At 37.7% G+C, this 17,545-nt stretch overlaps 1 protein-coding gene across 15 annotated transcripts in view; it reads left to right on the top strand.

Moving 5' to 3' along the window:
* Positions 1 to 16,510, top strand: part of SGMS2 (sphingomyelin synthase 2) — a 60,648-nt gene extending 44,138 nt beyond the window's left edge. For 14 of the 15 annotated variants that reach the window (XM_090138831.1, XM_090138829.1, XM_090138834.1 and 11 more), the window contains 5 exons: positions 10,253 to 10,915; positions 11,661 to 11,778; positions 12,591 to 12,744; positions 15,204 to 15,370; positions 16,171 to 16,510. In XM_090138831.1, coding sequence (XP_089994957.1) covers positions 10,461 to 10,915; positions 11,661 to 11,778; positions 12,591 to 12,744; positions 15,204 to 15,370; positions 16,171 to 16,374 — 1,098 coding nt within the window. In that variant the 5' untranslated portion in view covers positions 10,253 to 10,460 and the 3' untranslated portion in view covers positions 16,375 to 16,510. The remainder of the gene's footprint in view (positions 1 to 10,252; positions 10,916 to 11,660; positions 11,779 to 12,590; positions 12,745 to 15,203; positions 15,371 to 16,170) is intronic. The other variant, XM_090138837.1, reaches the window with a different exon arrangement.
* The last annotated feature ends 1,035 nt before the right edge of the window (positions 16,511 to 17,545 follow it).

Here is a 17,545-nt window from a genome sequence, read left to right as displayed (position 1 = left end):
ATGTTGATTTGTCCTAAGGTTATAAGGTCCATCCTAAGCTAGTACTTGAACTGTCCTTGCTGATTAATGGTCGTCTTTTGCCGTAACTGGGATGTTTGAAGACTCATGAAGGAGCACAGCAGGAATAGCAATATATATTCAGATATTTTTTCCTTCCTGAGAAGACATCAGTTGGTAGATCAGAATAATAATTGTTTTTTTCCTGTGTACTGATCTTGTTCAAGTTCTGCTTTCTCTTAAGTGATTCAATTATATCATTTGAACACTTAGCTCTTCCCCTTGTGACTGGTCATGCAGGTGAGATTCAGCACTAATTTCCTTTATGCCATGGTTACTTAGCATGTCTGCACAACATTGCTTGTCTTGATGAGTCTGTGAGTCTGGATATGACCTACAGTTTTGTCAGCTGCAGCCCTGCCTTCTGCAGTGTGGGTGGCTTTCTTCTTGGGGGGAACTGGGGAGGAGAGAGAGAGCTGTTTACAGCTGATGGTTGTCACGTTGCGGTTGCTGTGTCTGTCCTGGCATGGAGTAGAGAGCTTTAAAATGCTTTTCTGAGTCACTTTGCTTAATATTTAGACAGAAGTTATAGAGCTTGACAACTTCCCATGAAAACTTGTGGTTGGACTTGGAAATATAGCTGTGAATATGTTTTTAAGTCTCTCTTCTCAAACATTTTGTTTGATTGGTCCCAGGGTCCTTATCCCCCCTTCACCTTGTGGGGAATCCATTGGAGAATCCAGTGATGGCTTTCCCAGGGGCAGTGTAGAAGACTGGTACTCAGCTGTTTTCTTGCAGGAGTAAATTTGATTTTGTGGATTTAGTAAATGGGAATTCAAGTGTAAATATCACTAACTAGTTTTTTTTTTTTAAACTGTTTCTAAAAGCTTTAAGCAGTAAGCTTCTCACTCTCTACTTAGATGATAAACCCAAATGTGGAATATGAGCTTCGTGAGTAGCTAGACACATTTCCTTACTGCAGTGATGTTCAGTGCTGGCTTGTGGAATGCTAGAGGATAGGAAATGCTTCTTATCAAAGGCTGCAGTTTGGCAGGGAATAATGGAGAGAAGCTTGTATTATTCTTTACTTAGGCAAATAATAGCTCTGTGAGAGGCAATAAAAACATGTTAGTGGTATTCTCAGCACCTCTTCCTCCCAGCCTTAGGAGCCTCAGATGGGGATAGCAAACCAGTAAAAGGTTTCAGAAGGCATTTCAGTGATGCTTGTGTTACTTCCTCGTGCTGGCCTTACTGTTACCATCCACTAGAAATGCTATTTAACAGTGCTATCCAGTGTTGTGGGGAGATGCTGTGACAGCCAGAGGAACAGATAGTTCTGAGGAAATGCATGTTCTGTTCATGAATCTGTGGAAAAAAGCAAAAATGAAGAAGGAAGCGTTGAAGCGCATAATACTGAAGTGTTATCTTCCATGACTAACTCAATACTAAAAGGAAATATTTTTTCTTGTCAGCATAATGTGGAAAGTATTTTCTTCTATTAATAGAGAATCTTGAGCTAATGGAACAGTTAAACAAGTTTGAGGAAGACCATTGCATTGCATGGGAAATCTGCATCACAATGACTTTGTTTAAACTTGATGAGTAGCATTTGTTGGGGGGGGGAAGCAGTTATGTATGGGAAACTTGATATAATTACAGTTATGACAAACGGAAAAAAAAAACTGTCAAGATTATGTGCTGGTGTGCTAATCTCCACAAACATCTGTGTGTATTGAACATGGTGTTCATTGGTCAGTAGCCTTAACATATCTGGTTTTATTTCCTTGCCATAATCTTTCAGAAAGCTGTGAACAAAATATCAGAACATGTGACGGTGGGCAAATCAATATCTGATGTGTCAAGTGGATGTACGCTGGGGTGCCTCAGCCTATGAGCAAACAGCTTGAAAAAGAGCTGTGAGTGTTCCCATCTCAGTTCTACAGGGGGTATTGGCTGCAGAGCAGGAGCCTCGTGCTGTGAATGGCAGGTGAGGTGGTGGCAAGATGAGAAGTTGGAGGGGAAGACCGAAATGGGGAGCAGGTCATGTTTCATCAACAGTTTCAGCCAATCTCCGTGTTTACGGTCAGTGACAGAGGATATTTTGCATACGTCATCATTTCAGCTAATGCTTGTGAAGCTTTCTGGGCAGCTGGGCTAGAGCTGATCGAGCTGAAAGCTATTTAAGATCTGGGAGGGGTAGAGGTGTTCAGACTACTTGGTGATTCCTTCCTGATCTGTTTGACAGCGTGTGGACTGGTAGAGTATCACTGGTGTGGGGTTAAACATCAGTCAGGATGCATGCACAGGATAGCCTCGGGTGGGGAAGGAAAACCAAGTGGGAGAGATTGTATTTGAAAAGGGATATTTTTCACTGCTTGAGCCTTTAAACGCAACAAGTGCTGCTCCAGGGCAGAGATGTGTGGCTTGTAATGTGGGGCGTGAAACTGATGTGATGTTTTTGTAATGTGAAACTTGTGGTACAGTGATAATCAGTTCTAAGTGTGCCTTGTGCAACAGACTGAGCTGAGTTAACATCTCAAACACTCAACAAGATAAGGAGATGTTGGGATCGATTGCCTGCAGGAGCATCAGTGAGAGCCTGAGGTGTTGTGGTTACCTGGCGAAGGCCAATTAGCACCTTTCTGGGGCTAACTTACAGTGAGGGAGGGGACAGCACAGGAGTAGCTCCCCATTCCCCTGTTCTGGAAAATCCTAGAATGACAAACTGAACATGTGCAGCCTGGAAGGTGCTGGGGCAATGGGCTGAGATGTATGAACCAGCTGTAAAAGGCACAGATGGAAGGAGCTGTGCACTTGCCCACCACCAGACGACAGGAGCTTCTGCTTGGCTTTGTTTCTGGGTAACATCATTCAGAGTTGCCATCTGACTTGTTTTTGGACATAAATCCTCTTACTTAGCAGTTGTTGTTATACTTCTATTTGGGAGTAGCATGGGGAGGAAAAACTTAACAGGTGTTATGATTAATAATTGCCTAAATACTTTTAGGATGTGTCACCAATACATTTACTTGAAATGTGTGGCATCCTTTCTAACTGCCTGCTGACCAATAGACTGTACCAGAGTTGCCAAGGCACGCATGAGTCAGTGCTATTCCTCACCCCTGTGTGCTGATGGTGGTGACTAACCTCCTGCCTGACTTTCATTGTGAGGCACGACCTTTGCCCTCTGTAACTGGGTGGAGGATTTTAGAGAACAGTGAAGCATTGCTGCCACCCGTGCCGCTCCCTGCCCTTGGTGGTGGTAATCTGCAGCTTTCCCTTGATCTATAAAGGGTGTGGGATGTCAAATGTGCTGCTAACAGATCTTTTATCCCTTTGTTTTGAGAAGAGTCTCTTCTTTGGGTAGTGATTTCTGATCAGTGTCTGGAAGCTACAGCAAAACAAAAAATGATCAGCATGGGAAAGGCTCAGACAGCAAACTGGGTGCATGCAAGTCTGATCCCCAGCTGCATTTTGGCACTTTTCTGAGTTATTTTTGCCAGCTATGACAGTACAATGACTTCCACTGTTTATAGAATGTTTATTGTATTTTTTTTAATGTGGGGGAAAAAAGGATACAACCCTGCTGTTTCTTTGCAGTGTTACAGAATACACTGTGATAGAGTATTCTTTTTTTGCCTCTACTCAAAAACAGCTGATTGGGAGCTTAAGTAACAATTCAGCTTAGTACATATAATGTCTGGAAGTGCTCATTAAAGGGCACTGCACTTCTGGTCAGCAGATATGATCTTTTGGAGTCAGGAATGCAAACAGCTGAAGATCTTGAAGATGACTTGAAGTGATAAAGGCAAACAGGAGGAGCTCCAAGATAACATTCAGGTGGCCGCTGGGTTACTGCTTGAACAATTCTAAGGGAAAATTTATTCACATACAAATATATATATAAAATCTGTGTATTCATATTCTTCTGGGGAGGTAGTGTTTTAGAAACCTGACCCAAATGTGGAGCCCTATAGGTAGTATATATCAGGAAAATCAGAACTAATATCCTTCCTACAATTAAGAGGTATAAAGATTGTACAAATGAATAACCAGTGATTTTTGAAGCTTTTAAGTGCTCAGTCTCAGTTTGCTCAAATGAAGAAATGGTAATTTCTGTAGCGCATTTACTGTTCTGAAATGATAGAATTGCAAAGAATGCCTGGTCAAAAACTACTCCCTTCTAAGAGGTAGGGACCATCTATTCCATTTCTGTTACTGAAAATGGCTATGTACAGGGGAAGTAGTTAATGCTTTTTAACAAATCTGAATGTTATTGCAAGTGGCAGTATGCTAATCTGTTCTGAGAGCATTTAAATGTGCAATACTTCTGTAATACAGATTTTATTCATGCTTCTTTAGCATCATATCAGTGAGAACTGTTGGCAGCCTATTAGATAAGGTAGGTAAACTTGTAACTTTGTCTAATTACAGTTTGGTTTTTTTTTGCATTCATTTGTGCAATGTAAGCACATGCATTATGCATCTGAAATATGGATGTGGCTCTGGAAATACTTTTGCTGCAGGGGAGATAGATACATAATGGGCACATCTGTTAAACTCAGTCCTGCTTTTTACACCTCAGATCTAAGTTACTTTTTCATGTACAGTGTGAGTAAACATACAGGATGGAGGAAGTGATTCTCTAAAAAAAAAAAAAATTTAGACCTGAAATGTCAAGAAACAAATCTTCAAGTTTCTATTTACTGCTATCAAAGTAGCAGAGGGTACCCAGGTTCTTTTTATGGTATCAAAAGTAGTCCTGAAAACTTTGTCTGAAGAAAATAGCTAAATGTTTTTTTCTGCTAATAACTTTCTCTCATGCTATTGCTAGCTGCATTATTTGTGTTACGTGATTTCCAGACTTTTTACTGCAACTGCCAAATGCAATAACATATTACAGCCATATCAAGTATTTGAGCGAAACCTAATAAGTGAATGAAGTTAAAAAATATTACTGCATAGAAACTGTGTGTATGATTGTGTGTATCTTTCATGTTGGAATAGGTCAGTCTTTCTTTACGTGCTCTTGTTCAGAGTGAATGATCATATTTGGAACAGCATGTCAAGAGCTGCTTGGTTGGAAATGCTGTTGAAACTGGCTCCATTGGTCCTTGATAAATTCTAGGACTTAAAAGATTTTGGATGTTTTAGAATTTCCAAATATTGAGTGAGATTCAGCAATTGTGAGTTAACTTTATGTAAAAAAAAAAATAAATAAATAAAATAAATGATGTTGGTGTGGAAATTGAGTGACTAAGAACCTAAATAAAATTGCTTGGTATTAAGTTCTATCATGAAGAGCTAAATCTAGACGTGCTTTCTCGTACTCCGAATTACTTATCTCCATTTGACTATCATTTAAGAGAAAACACAGAAAACTAAGGGGTTACATGTACAGGAGCAAATAGAAGCTCAGGAAAAATCGTTAAGAATGCCTTGCTCTTCTTGTATCTTCTTCACTCTTGAATTTTTCCCTGAAATATGTTCTGTAATCACTACTATTTTTTTAATATTGCTGGTTGGAAAGTTCTGCTCCTTGGTGAAGGTAGGTGTTTAGAAAATAATGAACTGGCTTCAAAAAAAAACAACCTTGTTTCTAAAACCTGGGTGTATCCGTTGTAGGAATTCTGCTTATCCCTAGAGATAACTTGGCTGGCTTTGTGCAAGTCTTTGTCATGGTTTCTGCCCCAACTCCTCTCCCACCCCCATGAACATTCAGTAGGTTAGAGTAGTTTAACGTCTATTTTTCTCCTTCCAAACCCTGGATATTTGCCAGTTAGTCATGTCTGAGCATTGGTACCCAGTACTGAAGAAGTCTAAAGCCTACTCCTAACAGTCTGTGGTCACCTCCTATTTCTTAATATAGGGGCATTGCAGGTTACACAAAAGAAATAGGATAGTTCACATTAATGTAAGGACAATATGGAAGCTTTAAGGAATAAATGCCCTGTGGGTTGTAGGGTCATAGGTGGGGATCTGTGTGTGTTGGTTTTGGTTTTCTTCTTGTTTTTTGCTGAGAAACTTGCGTGCATTTGTAGAGTTTTCAGACTGAATCAGAGGATGATTAGTCTTGTGTCTGTCACTTTTCTGGGTAGTCAATTTGGCAACAAGGAAGTACAAGCTTCAGACAAGGCCAGTGTTTTTGTTTTTATTTTTTTAATTGGTAAGATAAATAAGCATTATTTGAAAATATGAGAAAAATAGACTCAGTCCTTATGAGGGAAGAAAAGCCTTTGAGTTCCTACAGTTCAAATGATATAGTACTCTGAAATTTTATTCTGAGTTCACAGTATGCTCTTAGCTTGAAATAATTTTGATGAGACATCAGAAATGGTAGATCGATATGCCTTGCAGTCCTCTGGAAGTACCGGAGAGACACATTGTGTTGTCCTGGAAGCTGTAGGTATAACGGCTTTTAATAAGTTAATATAAAAGCCTGCATGTCACTCTGCTTCTATGTTGCTATGTTATTGTTTGTTTTGATTTTCTTTGGCCTTTAAGACTGAATTGTTTACAGTTCTAAAGCATACAACATCTGGGCATCTCTGCTACTGGCTCGCTTACGTAGACAAAAAACTTCTTTAAGTTCTTAATATTTACATTGGACTAAAGATGCATACATTTCGAAAAGAGTTCTGATTTTAAAGTGTCTATGAGCCCATGAAGAACTGAGCAGTATCTGAACTCTTGACTCAAGTCTTGATTGTGATCCTGCTTCGTGAAAGTCTATGAACACAAACTGGGGCTCTTGTCCATCCAATGCTTTATCAATCTTAGAGTAAGCTTCTTTTCATTTCAATATGTTCTCATCAAAGTATGATTGTTCAGGAATAGAAAAAATAATTTGAGAGAAGAAAAAACTGATGGTACGGTTTAGGGAATGAAATTAGGCACTTTCTAAGGCCACTTGTATTTTATAATGGATTTCAAAGATACTCTTGAGCTTTGCATCTCTCTGGATTTTTCTTCTGACTGGAGGGGAAAAATCTAATTTGGTGAAGAAATGGGAAACAAAAATTCCTCTGCATGGTGTTGTGTAGAATCAAGTGCAAGGTAGTGCAAGCTCCTAAGTGGGAGAAGAGTTGAGAATAAACCACAAGTGTGACATAAATAGAAGCATTTTTATCAGCGTTGTCTTTTCTATGTGATGCTGATTTCAATGTCAGATGACAAGAATGTTAAGTGTCTTCAAAAACATGAAGGCCAACAAAAAATGGTGGATTATAGGCAATAATATTTTTCCTTGAGTCTCAGCTGCATACCATAGCATCATGATCAGCTACTTCCAGTGCCGAAAGCTGCTTCAAGAAGCTAAACTTCAAAAAGGATACAGATCAGAACCTTTACTTGTTTGGCAATGGGTTTGAGGTATTTTGAGGTTTCCTTTATCTTCCCTTTCAGTTAAGTGGAACAGATGGTGGTTCTTAAAAATTCCTCAGGCCTTTTCCAGAATGCGTGTCATTCACTAGCAAAGACTACTTGACTAGTAGTTTTCCCTCTAGGGGAAGTGGAGTGGAATTGCAGGTGTGTGTGCTGTAGCTTAGCCCTTGCTTCTGCGTGAGAACCTCTTGAATGTTGCATTACCGTTTCTGCCACAGAATCTTAATGCACCACAAGCGTTAGGAGGAATTGCACGGCAGGTTGAACAAGAATGTGTAAGCATCTGAGTGCTACCTGCTTGTGCACCTGGGGGAAGAGCAGAAAGTGCTGGGAGGTGGGCTTCAAAGCTGTGTGACCACAGCATACAGCTGGGCACGGGGAAGCCAGTGGAGATGCCACTTAACTCCTTTCACTCCTGTAGCTAAACAACTAAGGAGGTGCCGTGAAATAGCTGTAATGCTTTCTTAGTTGAGTCAGAAAGCCAGAAGAGTCAGGAAGTGCTTTCGGTGTTAAGAACTTGGTGATTTAACTGTTAAACTGACTTCCTCTGTTGTGGAATAACTTCTTAAATAAAGCTGTGAAGCTGTGTTTTTAGTTTTGTAACTTTTCATTTTCTTTTCAGCATGCAGAATGTAAGGCATGTGTGCTTTTTTGATCTTCAGTGATCAAAAGGAATGTAGTTTGTTTGCAGTGATTTAGTGATCTTAGAAACAGTTACATGAGAGAGAGATTAAGTGTTAGGAAACCAGAAGGGTTTCACTCATGGGTGCTTCATCAGTGTGATGTTTCATTAATGTTTTTTTACATTGAAACTCTTGATGGGAAAATCTGGAGCAGTGTGGCTTCATTTGTTAAAAAGCTCTGATGTTGTATTTTGAGGGTTAAAATTGCTGTGTTGGTGTATGTGGGGAAAACATTCTTCCCATGCTTGTTGTATGGCTTTGGATTAGTACAATTAATACAAAAGTGTGGTCATATTTTCAGGTTGGGAGTGTACAGTACTGCTGAGAAACACATCTTTCAGGAATCAGAAAGCAACAGTCAGCTTGTAGGATTTCTTAAATGAAGAGGCTTAAGCTGTTACTATTCTGTCCGTAGAATACATTTTTCTATCAATGCAGTATACTTCTGTTATTAGTAAGAACAGTAAGCTTGGGAGAATTCTGAGCTCTGCTCAATGAGATAAGAGTAAATGGTTTTGTGTTGCTCTTGAAGCAGAGGAAAAGTTGTTTTTCCTCTTCTTCCTGTATCCATTTTATAGGAGTGTGAAACAAGTCATTCTGTAGGCTATGGTGCTACAGGAATCTAGAGTTGTGGATCAGTATGTTCCCATGTGCATATCACAGTATTTTTACTTAATGAAATCCCAGAACTGAACTGAAATGATACCTGTTGTTGTATAAAAGCTCACTTTCTGTTGCTGATCTTCAGGAGTTAGCCATGAGAAATGAGGCACCATTTCAAAGCTATTTAATTAAAGGGTAGATATGTAGGAGGTGAGCATAAAGAAACCTGCTATAGAGCAGCTTACTTGATGTAGACTTATTTGCTTTTGAAATCAAATCTTGTTAAAATGGAGAAAGCAGACTGATAAACTTGAAATAGGCATTGAGTGGGCTGCTTTTCCCTTGACTACTCCAACTGGGTTTTATATTTTCACTGTAACTAATAAACATACTGATTCATGTGAGCAGACAATACTTTGATCTAAATAAACGTGTGATGTTAACAGCAAGAAGGCAGTTGTAGTATGCCCTTGCTGATCTCCACCTACAGTCATCTTGTTCTCAAAAACTGAGTTTTTGAGTCCGGAGATCGTGCTTTCTTTTCTTCCTTTCAAATGTTTATACCTGATTCCAAACACGTGAAAAATTGTATGAATCTTACTTTACTTGGGAGCAGTTAACGATCCCCTTCTTTCTTTAGGCAGTGAGAAATGCAAATAGATAGCATGTAAATCCCATTGCTATTACTAGTATGCTGATTGTTTTTAATATCTTTCCTTAAAACAAACAGAAAACAACTTTCCAGATTTTGTTGAGTTGATTGTCCTTGCTGTATGGGGAGAAATTATTAAACAGGTTTTTTTCTAAACAGTTTTCTCATAAATCCAAGTCTGTGGTGGAGCAGTCAGACTTGTCTGTATTAACAAAATCAGATTGGAATAAATTCTGTGCTGTAGTGGATCTTGCTACTTCTTCCTGTTTGGAACATGGTCTTAGACCCATTTTTAAGTAACCTAAGGACAAATAAAGATCAATTATATTTTATTCTACGTGGTGATCTCCACAACACAGTGCCTGATACAGAAGTATTTCTCAGTTCTCCGAAAAATCAGATGTTTAGTGGGTGCTACAACAGCTTTGAAGGTGCACGGGGACTCTTTTGGTTGAAATAGTTATTCTGGGTCCAAGGAGACTTAATGGAGCTATCCATTGAGTGAATTTTGTAGTTAATCGATCTTAATAAATCAAATACAGTAGTGCATTTCTGTTTTATTTCATCTGAACTAAGATTTACTATATGATAAACCAAGGTGTAATATAGAGTGAATCTGTAATCCAAAAGGGATAATTTTTGTACAAAATGCTTTTGAGTAATAACATCAGTAGTGCTGCAAAAACAGATTCGCTTTAATTCTAACAAGTGAGTGCTGTTAATTAAAATGTGTTCATATTGTCTACTTGGAAAAAAGCCAGAATTCATACTAGTGCCTAAACCAATCATATATGAAATTACTTGACAGGAATTGTTTTGAATTATTTTATAGTAACCACCTTTCTTTAGTTTCTTTTGACTGCATATGTAAAGTGATACAAATAAATGTTTTTGGTTCTCAATAAGTTTCTTTTTTTTGTTTGTTTGTTTGCAGGTAGTAGAGCTATAAGGGGGGGGAAAAAGACTTGTCTCCACAACTTGCTTTACACTATCTTTTGGCACAATGGACACTTTTTAAGAGTTTTGCCAGTAATAAAAAATCATCTAGGAACAGGAACGTTGGACTTCACGGAATAAGAGGCTTTAAGGAGCTCCTCAGAATCAGTCACTCATAAAACCTGGTTTAACCCTACAGCTTGGGAATGAATACTATTGAGACCGCAAAACTTGAAGACCATATGGAGGGTCAGAACAATGACTCTGCTAATGGATACACACGACCTACTCTCTCAGTCAATGAGGAGAACAAAAATGGCAATAACAAACCGAAGGGCTTGTCCAATGGCTTGCGAAAAACGGCAAAGAAATATCCTGATTACATCCAGATTGCTATGCCTGCTGAATCCAGGAACAAATTTCCTCTGGAATGGTGGAAAACAGGCATTGCCTTTGTCTATGCTCTCTTCAACTTGATTTTAACAACTGTCATGATCACTGTGGTCCATGAGAGAGTACCTCCAAAAGAGCGGAGCCCTCCCTTGCCTGACAAATTTTTTGATTATATTGATCGTGTGACGTGGGCTTTTTCTGTATCAGAAATAAATGGAATGATACTAGTTGGACTGTGGATATTCCAGTGGTTATTTCTTAGATATAAGTAAGTAGCTGTCTTCACCTGCTGTGTGCTTCCCAAACATTGCTTTCTCACATTTGATTTGGGTAGAAGAAATCTGTGGTAGAATCTGTAGCAATATTATAGAACAGAGCTGGCAGAAAATTGATAGAAGGATGACCTAATTAGAAAATGTTTGTGTCCGTGTTGGATACAGAAATATGAGTGTCTCCTGTTTATTGTGCAGTGTCTCATGATTTGAATCTGACACAAATTTATGTTGGAATTGATTTTTTGAGAGTGTGATTATTGAAATGATGGTGTTTAAAGAGAGAAAATCACGGTGATGTTTTTTTAAATCTGAGGAGAAAGCCATTATTTCCTACAGCTAAACTAGAAGCTTTTTCCATTGTCATTTGCTTAAGCTATAGATATTATAAACCTATGTTTGACTTTAAAATGTGAGATGAAGAAAGGTCACTGAGTCAAGGAAGATAGTACCTGACATCACACCTAAATTGGTTAGGTATAGTAGGATCCCTATGGTATTTGCTATGTCTTAATATAGTAAAAATGAAGACTGAAACAGAAAAAACATTTCTTAGTATTTGATAATTAGAGAACAGTGTGGCAAGGAGCAGGAGATAAAGCTGCTCTGTAATTCTAGTGACTTAACTATCTAAACTAGATAAAGTAGTAGAACTAGAGTTCCTAACTGTTATATATAAATATAGATATATATCGTGTATGTGATCTTTTGAATTGAATTTTTTTTTCCCCTCACTTTCAGATCAATTGTGGGACGCAGGTTTTTTTTTATAATAGGAACTTTGTACCTGTACCGCTGCATTACTATGTATGTTACCACCTTACCTGTGCCTGGAATGCATTTTCAGTGTGCACCAAAGGTAGGAGCCTTTGTTTCTTAATTCTTATCTTAATCTTTACCTGAGTCTTTATGGCTCATTAGAGCAAATACTAAAGCAAATATGACAATTCCTGGGAAGGGTCTCATCAGTCCTGAGGCATAGCATTGTGCCTGTTCCATTTTTTTTTTATTTCCAACTGGGACAACTTGACTTAACTCTTTTGTCTGCTATGTTTCTTTCTTACGATTCTCTATCTATTTGAAGATGCATAATTTAATTTACGTTTCACTGTTGCAGAGCTCCTCAAATGTTTCTCTCTAATAGCTTGCAAAATTATTTTGCCTGTAGCATGCTTTATCAAGGGGTGGGAAGGGTAGAGACAAGGAAAGCTTATATGCCCTTCCAGCAAAAATACTTCTCTGCCATTAAAAGAAGAGGGTTTAATCAAAATCTGAAAGACTTGATAGCTCACTTGGATTATTTCTTTTATGCACATGAATATTTTCTTTCTGATTCTGAAAAACTTGATAATCTCTTATCTTTGTTCTTTTTAGAGTTATCCTTATGGGGCTAGGTGATACTGAGTGTTTGCCTAACATTTTTTTTGAAAAAAACAACCCATCGCAATTATACAAAAAAAAAAAAAACAACCCTGCTCTAAATCTGAATAAGTACTGAGGTAGTTCCTTCATTAGTAATTCTAAACTTAGTAAATTGAAAATGCGGGACGGGAGGGGAATAAAGATGTGTGTCACGTTATTCCTAACTCCACATATTGTTGGGGAAGAAGTTTATTCACATTACTTACTCTGTATCATAACTCTTCTTGCATTCTTTTTCTGGTGGTCTAGTTGAATGGAGATTCTCAGGCAAAGGTGCAGAGGATCCTGCGACTGATATCTGGTGGTGGTCTATCCATAACTGGATCTCACATCTTGTGTGGAGACTTCCTGTTCAGTGGTCACACTGTAGTACTAACACTGATCTACCTGTTCATCAAAGAGTGTAAGTTACGGTATATTTAAATACACTCTCATTCTTCACATCTGTTGATCTTTTGCTTTTTAGCACACAATAAAAGTGCATGTAAAACTATTGCCTTCTAGAATTTATCAGTCAACTGTACGCAAACTGTACATCTACATGCATGAAAACAAATTGTGACTTTGCAGAGTAAAAATGGAACATAAGTGTAATAAAACGGCATGAATTTAATGGCTTAATTTGACTAAGACATTTGACTTCTAGCTTCATAAAAAGTGAGTTTTTTTTTTGAAGCAAGCTAGCGTTTCATTGTTCATTGACAGCTTATTCAAATTTTGGCTCAAAACACTGAAATTAAATATGCAAGGTAACCTTATTGAAGGCTGGCTGGCTGCTGTGCTGTGGGTTTGAAGGGGATTTCTGTGGCTTGATTACATGGTCACTGCACGCTTGTACTACATCCAGAAGCAATGTTCTTTCTTTAAGTGTACAGTAAGTTAATTATATCAAGCAGTGGAAAGCTGAGGGTGTTTTACTCTTTGGATGTCTTCTGCTAGAGTCTCTTCTTATACCTTTAAACTTGATAGGAGTTTGGCAAGCACATAGGAGGCATAATTGGGGTTACGACTTCCCTTTTTGTTGTGTAGTATTGTGAGATATGGGGAGTGTGAAGAATTATCTTTGCTGCACACGCAACATTGATTCCAGTTGTAGAGAACTGAGCACCTACTTCTGAGTCTGATCTATGGTAAGCTGTACTTCTGTCCTAGGGGTTTGCTTATAAATACAGTAGTGAAGAGTTTCCTCTTCAGTTTACATGTTACAAATTGGAGCATGACAGTAAGAGAAAATTCCAACCTATGCAAATGCTAGCTTGGATGATAGTAGTATGTTATTTTTAGTGAAATATGATTAGCCAGCATCAGTTGAATTCCTTATTAAAATGTTGAGGGAGATACGTTGCAGTGTTATGCTATAAAGAAGCATAAATTAAGAAAAATACCTAAAAATACTAGTTTTAACATCACAGTCTTGAAATCTGTGGATTCAAGATGGTTTTTAAACAGTAGTTTAAGATAAGAATCATCAAACCAATCAATTAGGCCTTCAAGTGAATGTTACTGGATGAATGGAATATGCAACTCATTAAAAGTATCAGAACATTATTGGGAAAATAGCCTAAGAATTGATTTGTTTTTTACTTTGTTTTGTGGATGTAATTGGAGCTGCATGCTGTTCCAATATGCTTTAGTACAAGGAAGAATGCAGAGGACTCAGTATTTAGGGGCACAGTATAATTCTTAGCTTTTATCGTAACAGGTTGGAAGACTAGTATCATATATGTCGTTGTAATGACCTCTCTGATGGCTGCCTAATTGCTAAGGATGTTCATCTGTGTAGTTGTGCTCTATCTCTCATGCTCGGTACATGAGAGATGCATAGCTTTCCTTATTTCTGTTTCCTGTATAATTAGCAAAACATCTGCTGGGTAAGGTCTTAAGAAACAGATTTGCTCTGAACTGTATTTTACTTACTGCATTTGTTTAAGTTGTGTATTTTTTTTATGTGACACGTATCAGCAAAAGATGCATTCAGTTTTTTTCTAGTTCAGTCTGGGACATTTTTTTTTGCTCCATCCTTTCTGCTTCACTTTTTTTCTTAAGTCACTGAGTTTAGCTTTGTAATGTTTAGAGGAATTTGAGAACTCATTATTTCTGGCATATGCACCAAAGCAAATTGCTTCTGTAGGCATTATTTTGAACAGGACTATCAAAGCGCTGCTAGATAGGTTTCAGATCAGTAGCTAATCTGCTAGTATTGTGTTAAATTCAAGGCTGACCATTAGACCACAAGGGAAGGGTTATCAAAACTTCCCACTGTGAGTGAAATGGAGCCCGTTAACCTCTCAGAAGTTATGAATGGTCATTGCAATGCTCAAGATATTTTCCAATGGGTAGAGAAAGGGAGGGAAGTTCAGCCATTAAGTGGCTTAAATGTGTTTTGAAAAATAGTTTTAGTTTCACTTCTTATGCTTTTGTTAAAAATTAACTTTGCATACTGTGTTGCTCCATATGGAGTATTGTTTCAGAGTAGATATCTGAGTAAAGTAGCTGAAACTAAGAATTAAAGTAAGGATGTATTTTTTTCTTTCCCTGTTTAATCTGTGATCTCTGCACAGTTTACATTGATTCTAGATATTTGACTTGAATATATGTTACTTGAAGTACAGAAGACAGAAACAGGACCAGAGATTCAAAGTAGGCAAACAAAATAAGAGTTTTTCCTAGGATTTGTGGAAAGAGAGATGAAGCTAACTAGAGAACAAGTGATAGTGCATCTATTCATCGCCTGTCTGTGTTGTATGCTTTACTACTCAATAGTCTTTAACTATCTCTTCTCATTTTCCAGTTTACCCACTGAATTGCTGTAGTAATATGTATGTTTGGTTTTGTTTTTCCTTCACCTCCCTATTATTACAGATTCACCACGTCATTTCTGGTGGTATCACTTGATTTGCTGGCTGATGAGTGCTGCTGGCATAATTTGTATCCTTGTTGCTCATGAACATTACACTGTAGATGTCATCATTGCTTACTATATCACTACACGACTCTTCTGGTGGTACCACTCAATGGCTAATGAAAAGGTGAGTGGCAAATATGTTTAGAATCAATGTATGGCATGCATTTGTTAATTCTACCCTGGGGCCAAAATGGACTCTTAACTTTGAAGTAAAAATAGAGTCTGTATTGAAGTTAAAACAAATTGGGCAAGGAGTTTGATTTTTTTTTTTTTACTTAAGTAAATATTTCATGCTCTAAGATATTCTTTTTGATCTATAACTGTTAGTTTTTTAAAGTGTTCTTGATATTTGGACATTATGAAATTCCAAGAAGAAAATGGTTTTTATGTTATTGCTGTTGTGGTTATGCAGAATAGCTCTTGATCATCTAAGCTTATGATAAACATTTCTTTCTAACCTAAAATAGCAAGACCATAATTCCCATAGCAGTAACTGTAAGCATCACTAGAAGGTACCTTTTCAAGTAAGAATGTAGAATATTAGTTCTAAAGCCCTTGTAATCTAGTTTTCAACTATTAGTCATCAATGAAAAAATGACATGCTTGAAAGGGTGCTCGTTCAAAAAAGTCTTGGGTGCTTTGTCTCCCTAAACTATATAGTGTCCCTAAAATACATAGCATTAGAGTTGCCCTTTGTGTTAAGATGCTTAGTTTGCAGTACGTGCTTGTATTGTGCTGCATATCTTACCTGAGTATTCACTGCTTTTTTCAGAATAAATGCAATGTATTCACATGTGTTTCTGCAAGACAATGTGTCTTTGCAGATGTTTTCTAATGCAGATTTTTTTTGTTGCTGCTGTAGAACACAATAATCAATTAAACTTCTTGTCTCTGTGTCCTTTTCTTCCTTACCTGCCCATACAGACTCTAAAGGTTTCTTCGCAGACAAATTTTCTCTCTCGAGCTTGGTGGTATCCAATATTTTATTTCTTTGAGAAGAACGTGCAAGGATCTGTTCCTTGCAGCTTCTCCTGGCCAATATCTTGGCCTCCCAGCTGCTTCAAATCTTCATGCAAAAAGTATTCACGGGTTCAGAAAACGGGAGAAGACAATGAAAAATCTACCTGAAGAAAAGAAAAGCATCTGCTCTGTTTTTTACCAAAATATTAATGCTGTAACCAAAGTTCTCAAGAGGACTACATTGTAACTGAAGAAGTGGACCAAATGTCTGTGCAATTGATTGGAAATAAATTGTAGACATGTATATTGCCATTTCATATTATTTTCCTGTAATCACATGGTGCAGCGTGATGTGCTAGTAGAATGCACTGCTGATGGGATTTTTCCTTAAAGAAAATGGAGCAGGACTTTGCTTTACAAATGAGATAGAGGTGCCAAAGACTTTATTAACACTTTCATTGCTAACTATCACTCGTTCCCAGAAGCACCCAAAAATCTCATCCTCAGAGTTCTGGAGTGTAAGGGCCAAAACATGCTAAAATATAGAAGCATGATATCCACGTATCGAAGTATACAAAAAAAACCACAGTTATGGGAAGTGGTTTGTTGCATTATCCTTGCTAATGAAGGTAAGACCTTTGTGTGACTGGTACAGCTTGGAAGCAAGCCTTGACTACTTTTTACATTCTGTGGGTATGACTATCTTATGACCCTAAAATACTACTACCACTATTACCTTCCGTATATTCTACAATGTACCAATTTCTATGTTTTTATTAGTATTTTATATTTAAACTGTTGTGCTACCTGATGACTTTGCAAAATTAGGAATAGCTGCTAACATCACAGCTCAAGGAGCCTAGAACTTTATTTTTTAAAAAGGGCACAGTTTCAAAGTCTAAATCTTTGACTGCGGTTTGGCCTTGTGTCTATAGCTATACAGTGACTGTTGGTGTATGTATATGCATACACACAGAAGCACATGCTGATGTGTAGGTAGACGTGTTAAACAAAACTACTTAACTGAAGAAGAGTGCTCATACTGTTCTTAATTCAGGCAAAAGTCCCACAGATCTCAGCTACTTGCGAGACCGGATCTGGAATGGGGCTGTATTTAAAATAAACTTTTAGTAGCTATTTCCTGTTGAAACTATGTAGCAAGTTTGCTTGGGAGCCATAGTTCTGCATTTAATTTGGTTTTTGTACCTTTTGGTGCATTTTTGTGATTTAATTAAAAAAAAAAGCCAAGGTAAATGCCTACACCAGAAGCATTTCTTCAATTATTATGTAAAACCATTTGGGATTGCATTTCACTGTGGTATAACTCCAAGTGCAAATT

Source organism: Phasianus colchicus, chromosome 4 (genome assembly GCF_987193195.1).
Source record: "Phasianus colchicus chromosome 4, bPhaCol1.hap1.1, whole genome shotgun sequence".
NCBI classification, from domain to species: domain Eukaryota; kingdom Metazoa; phylum Chordata; class Aves; order Galliformes; family Phasianidae; genus Phasianus; species Phasianus colchicus.
The sequence above is the reverse complement of the archived record's forward strand: the minus strand, read 5'-3'. Positions and strand labels throughout refer to the sequence as shown.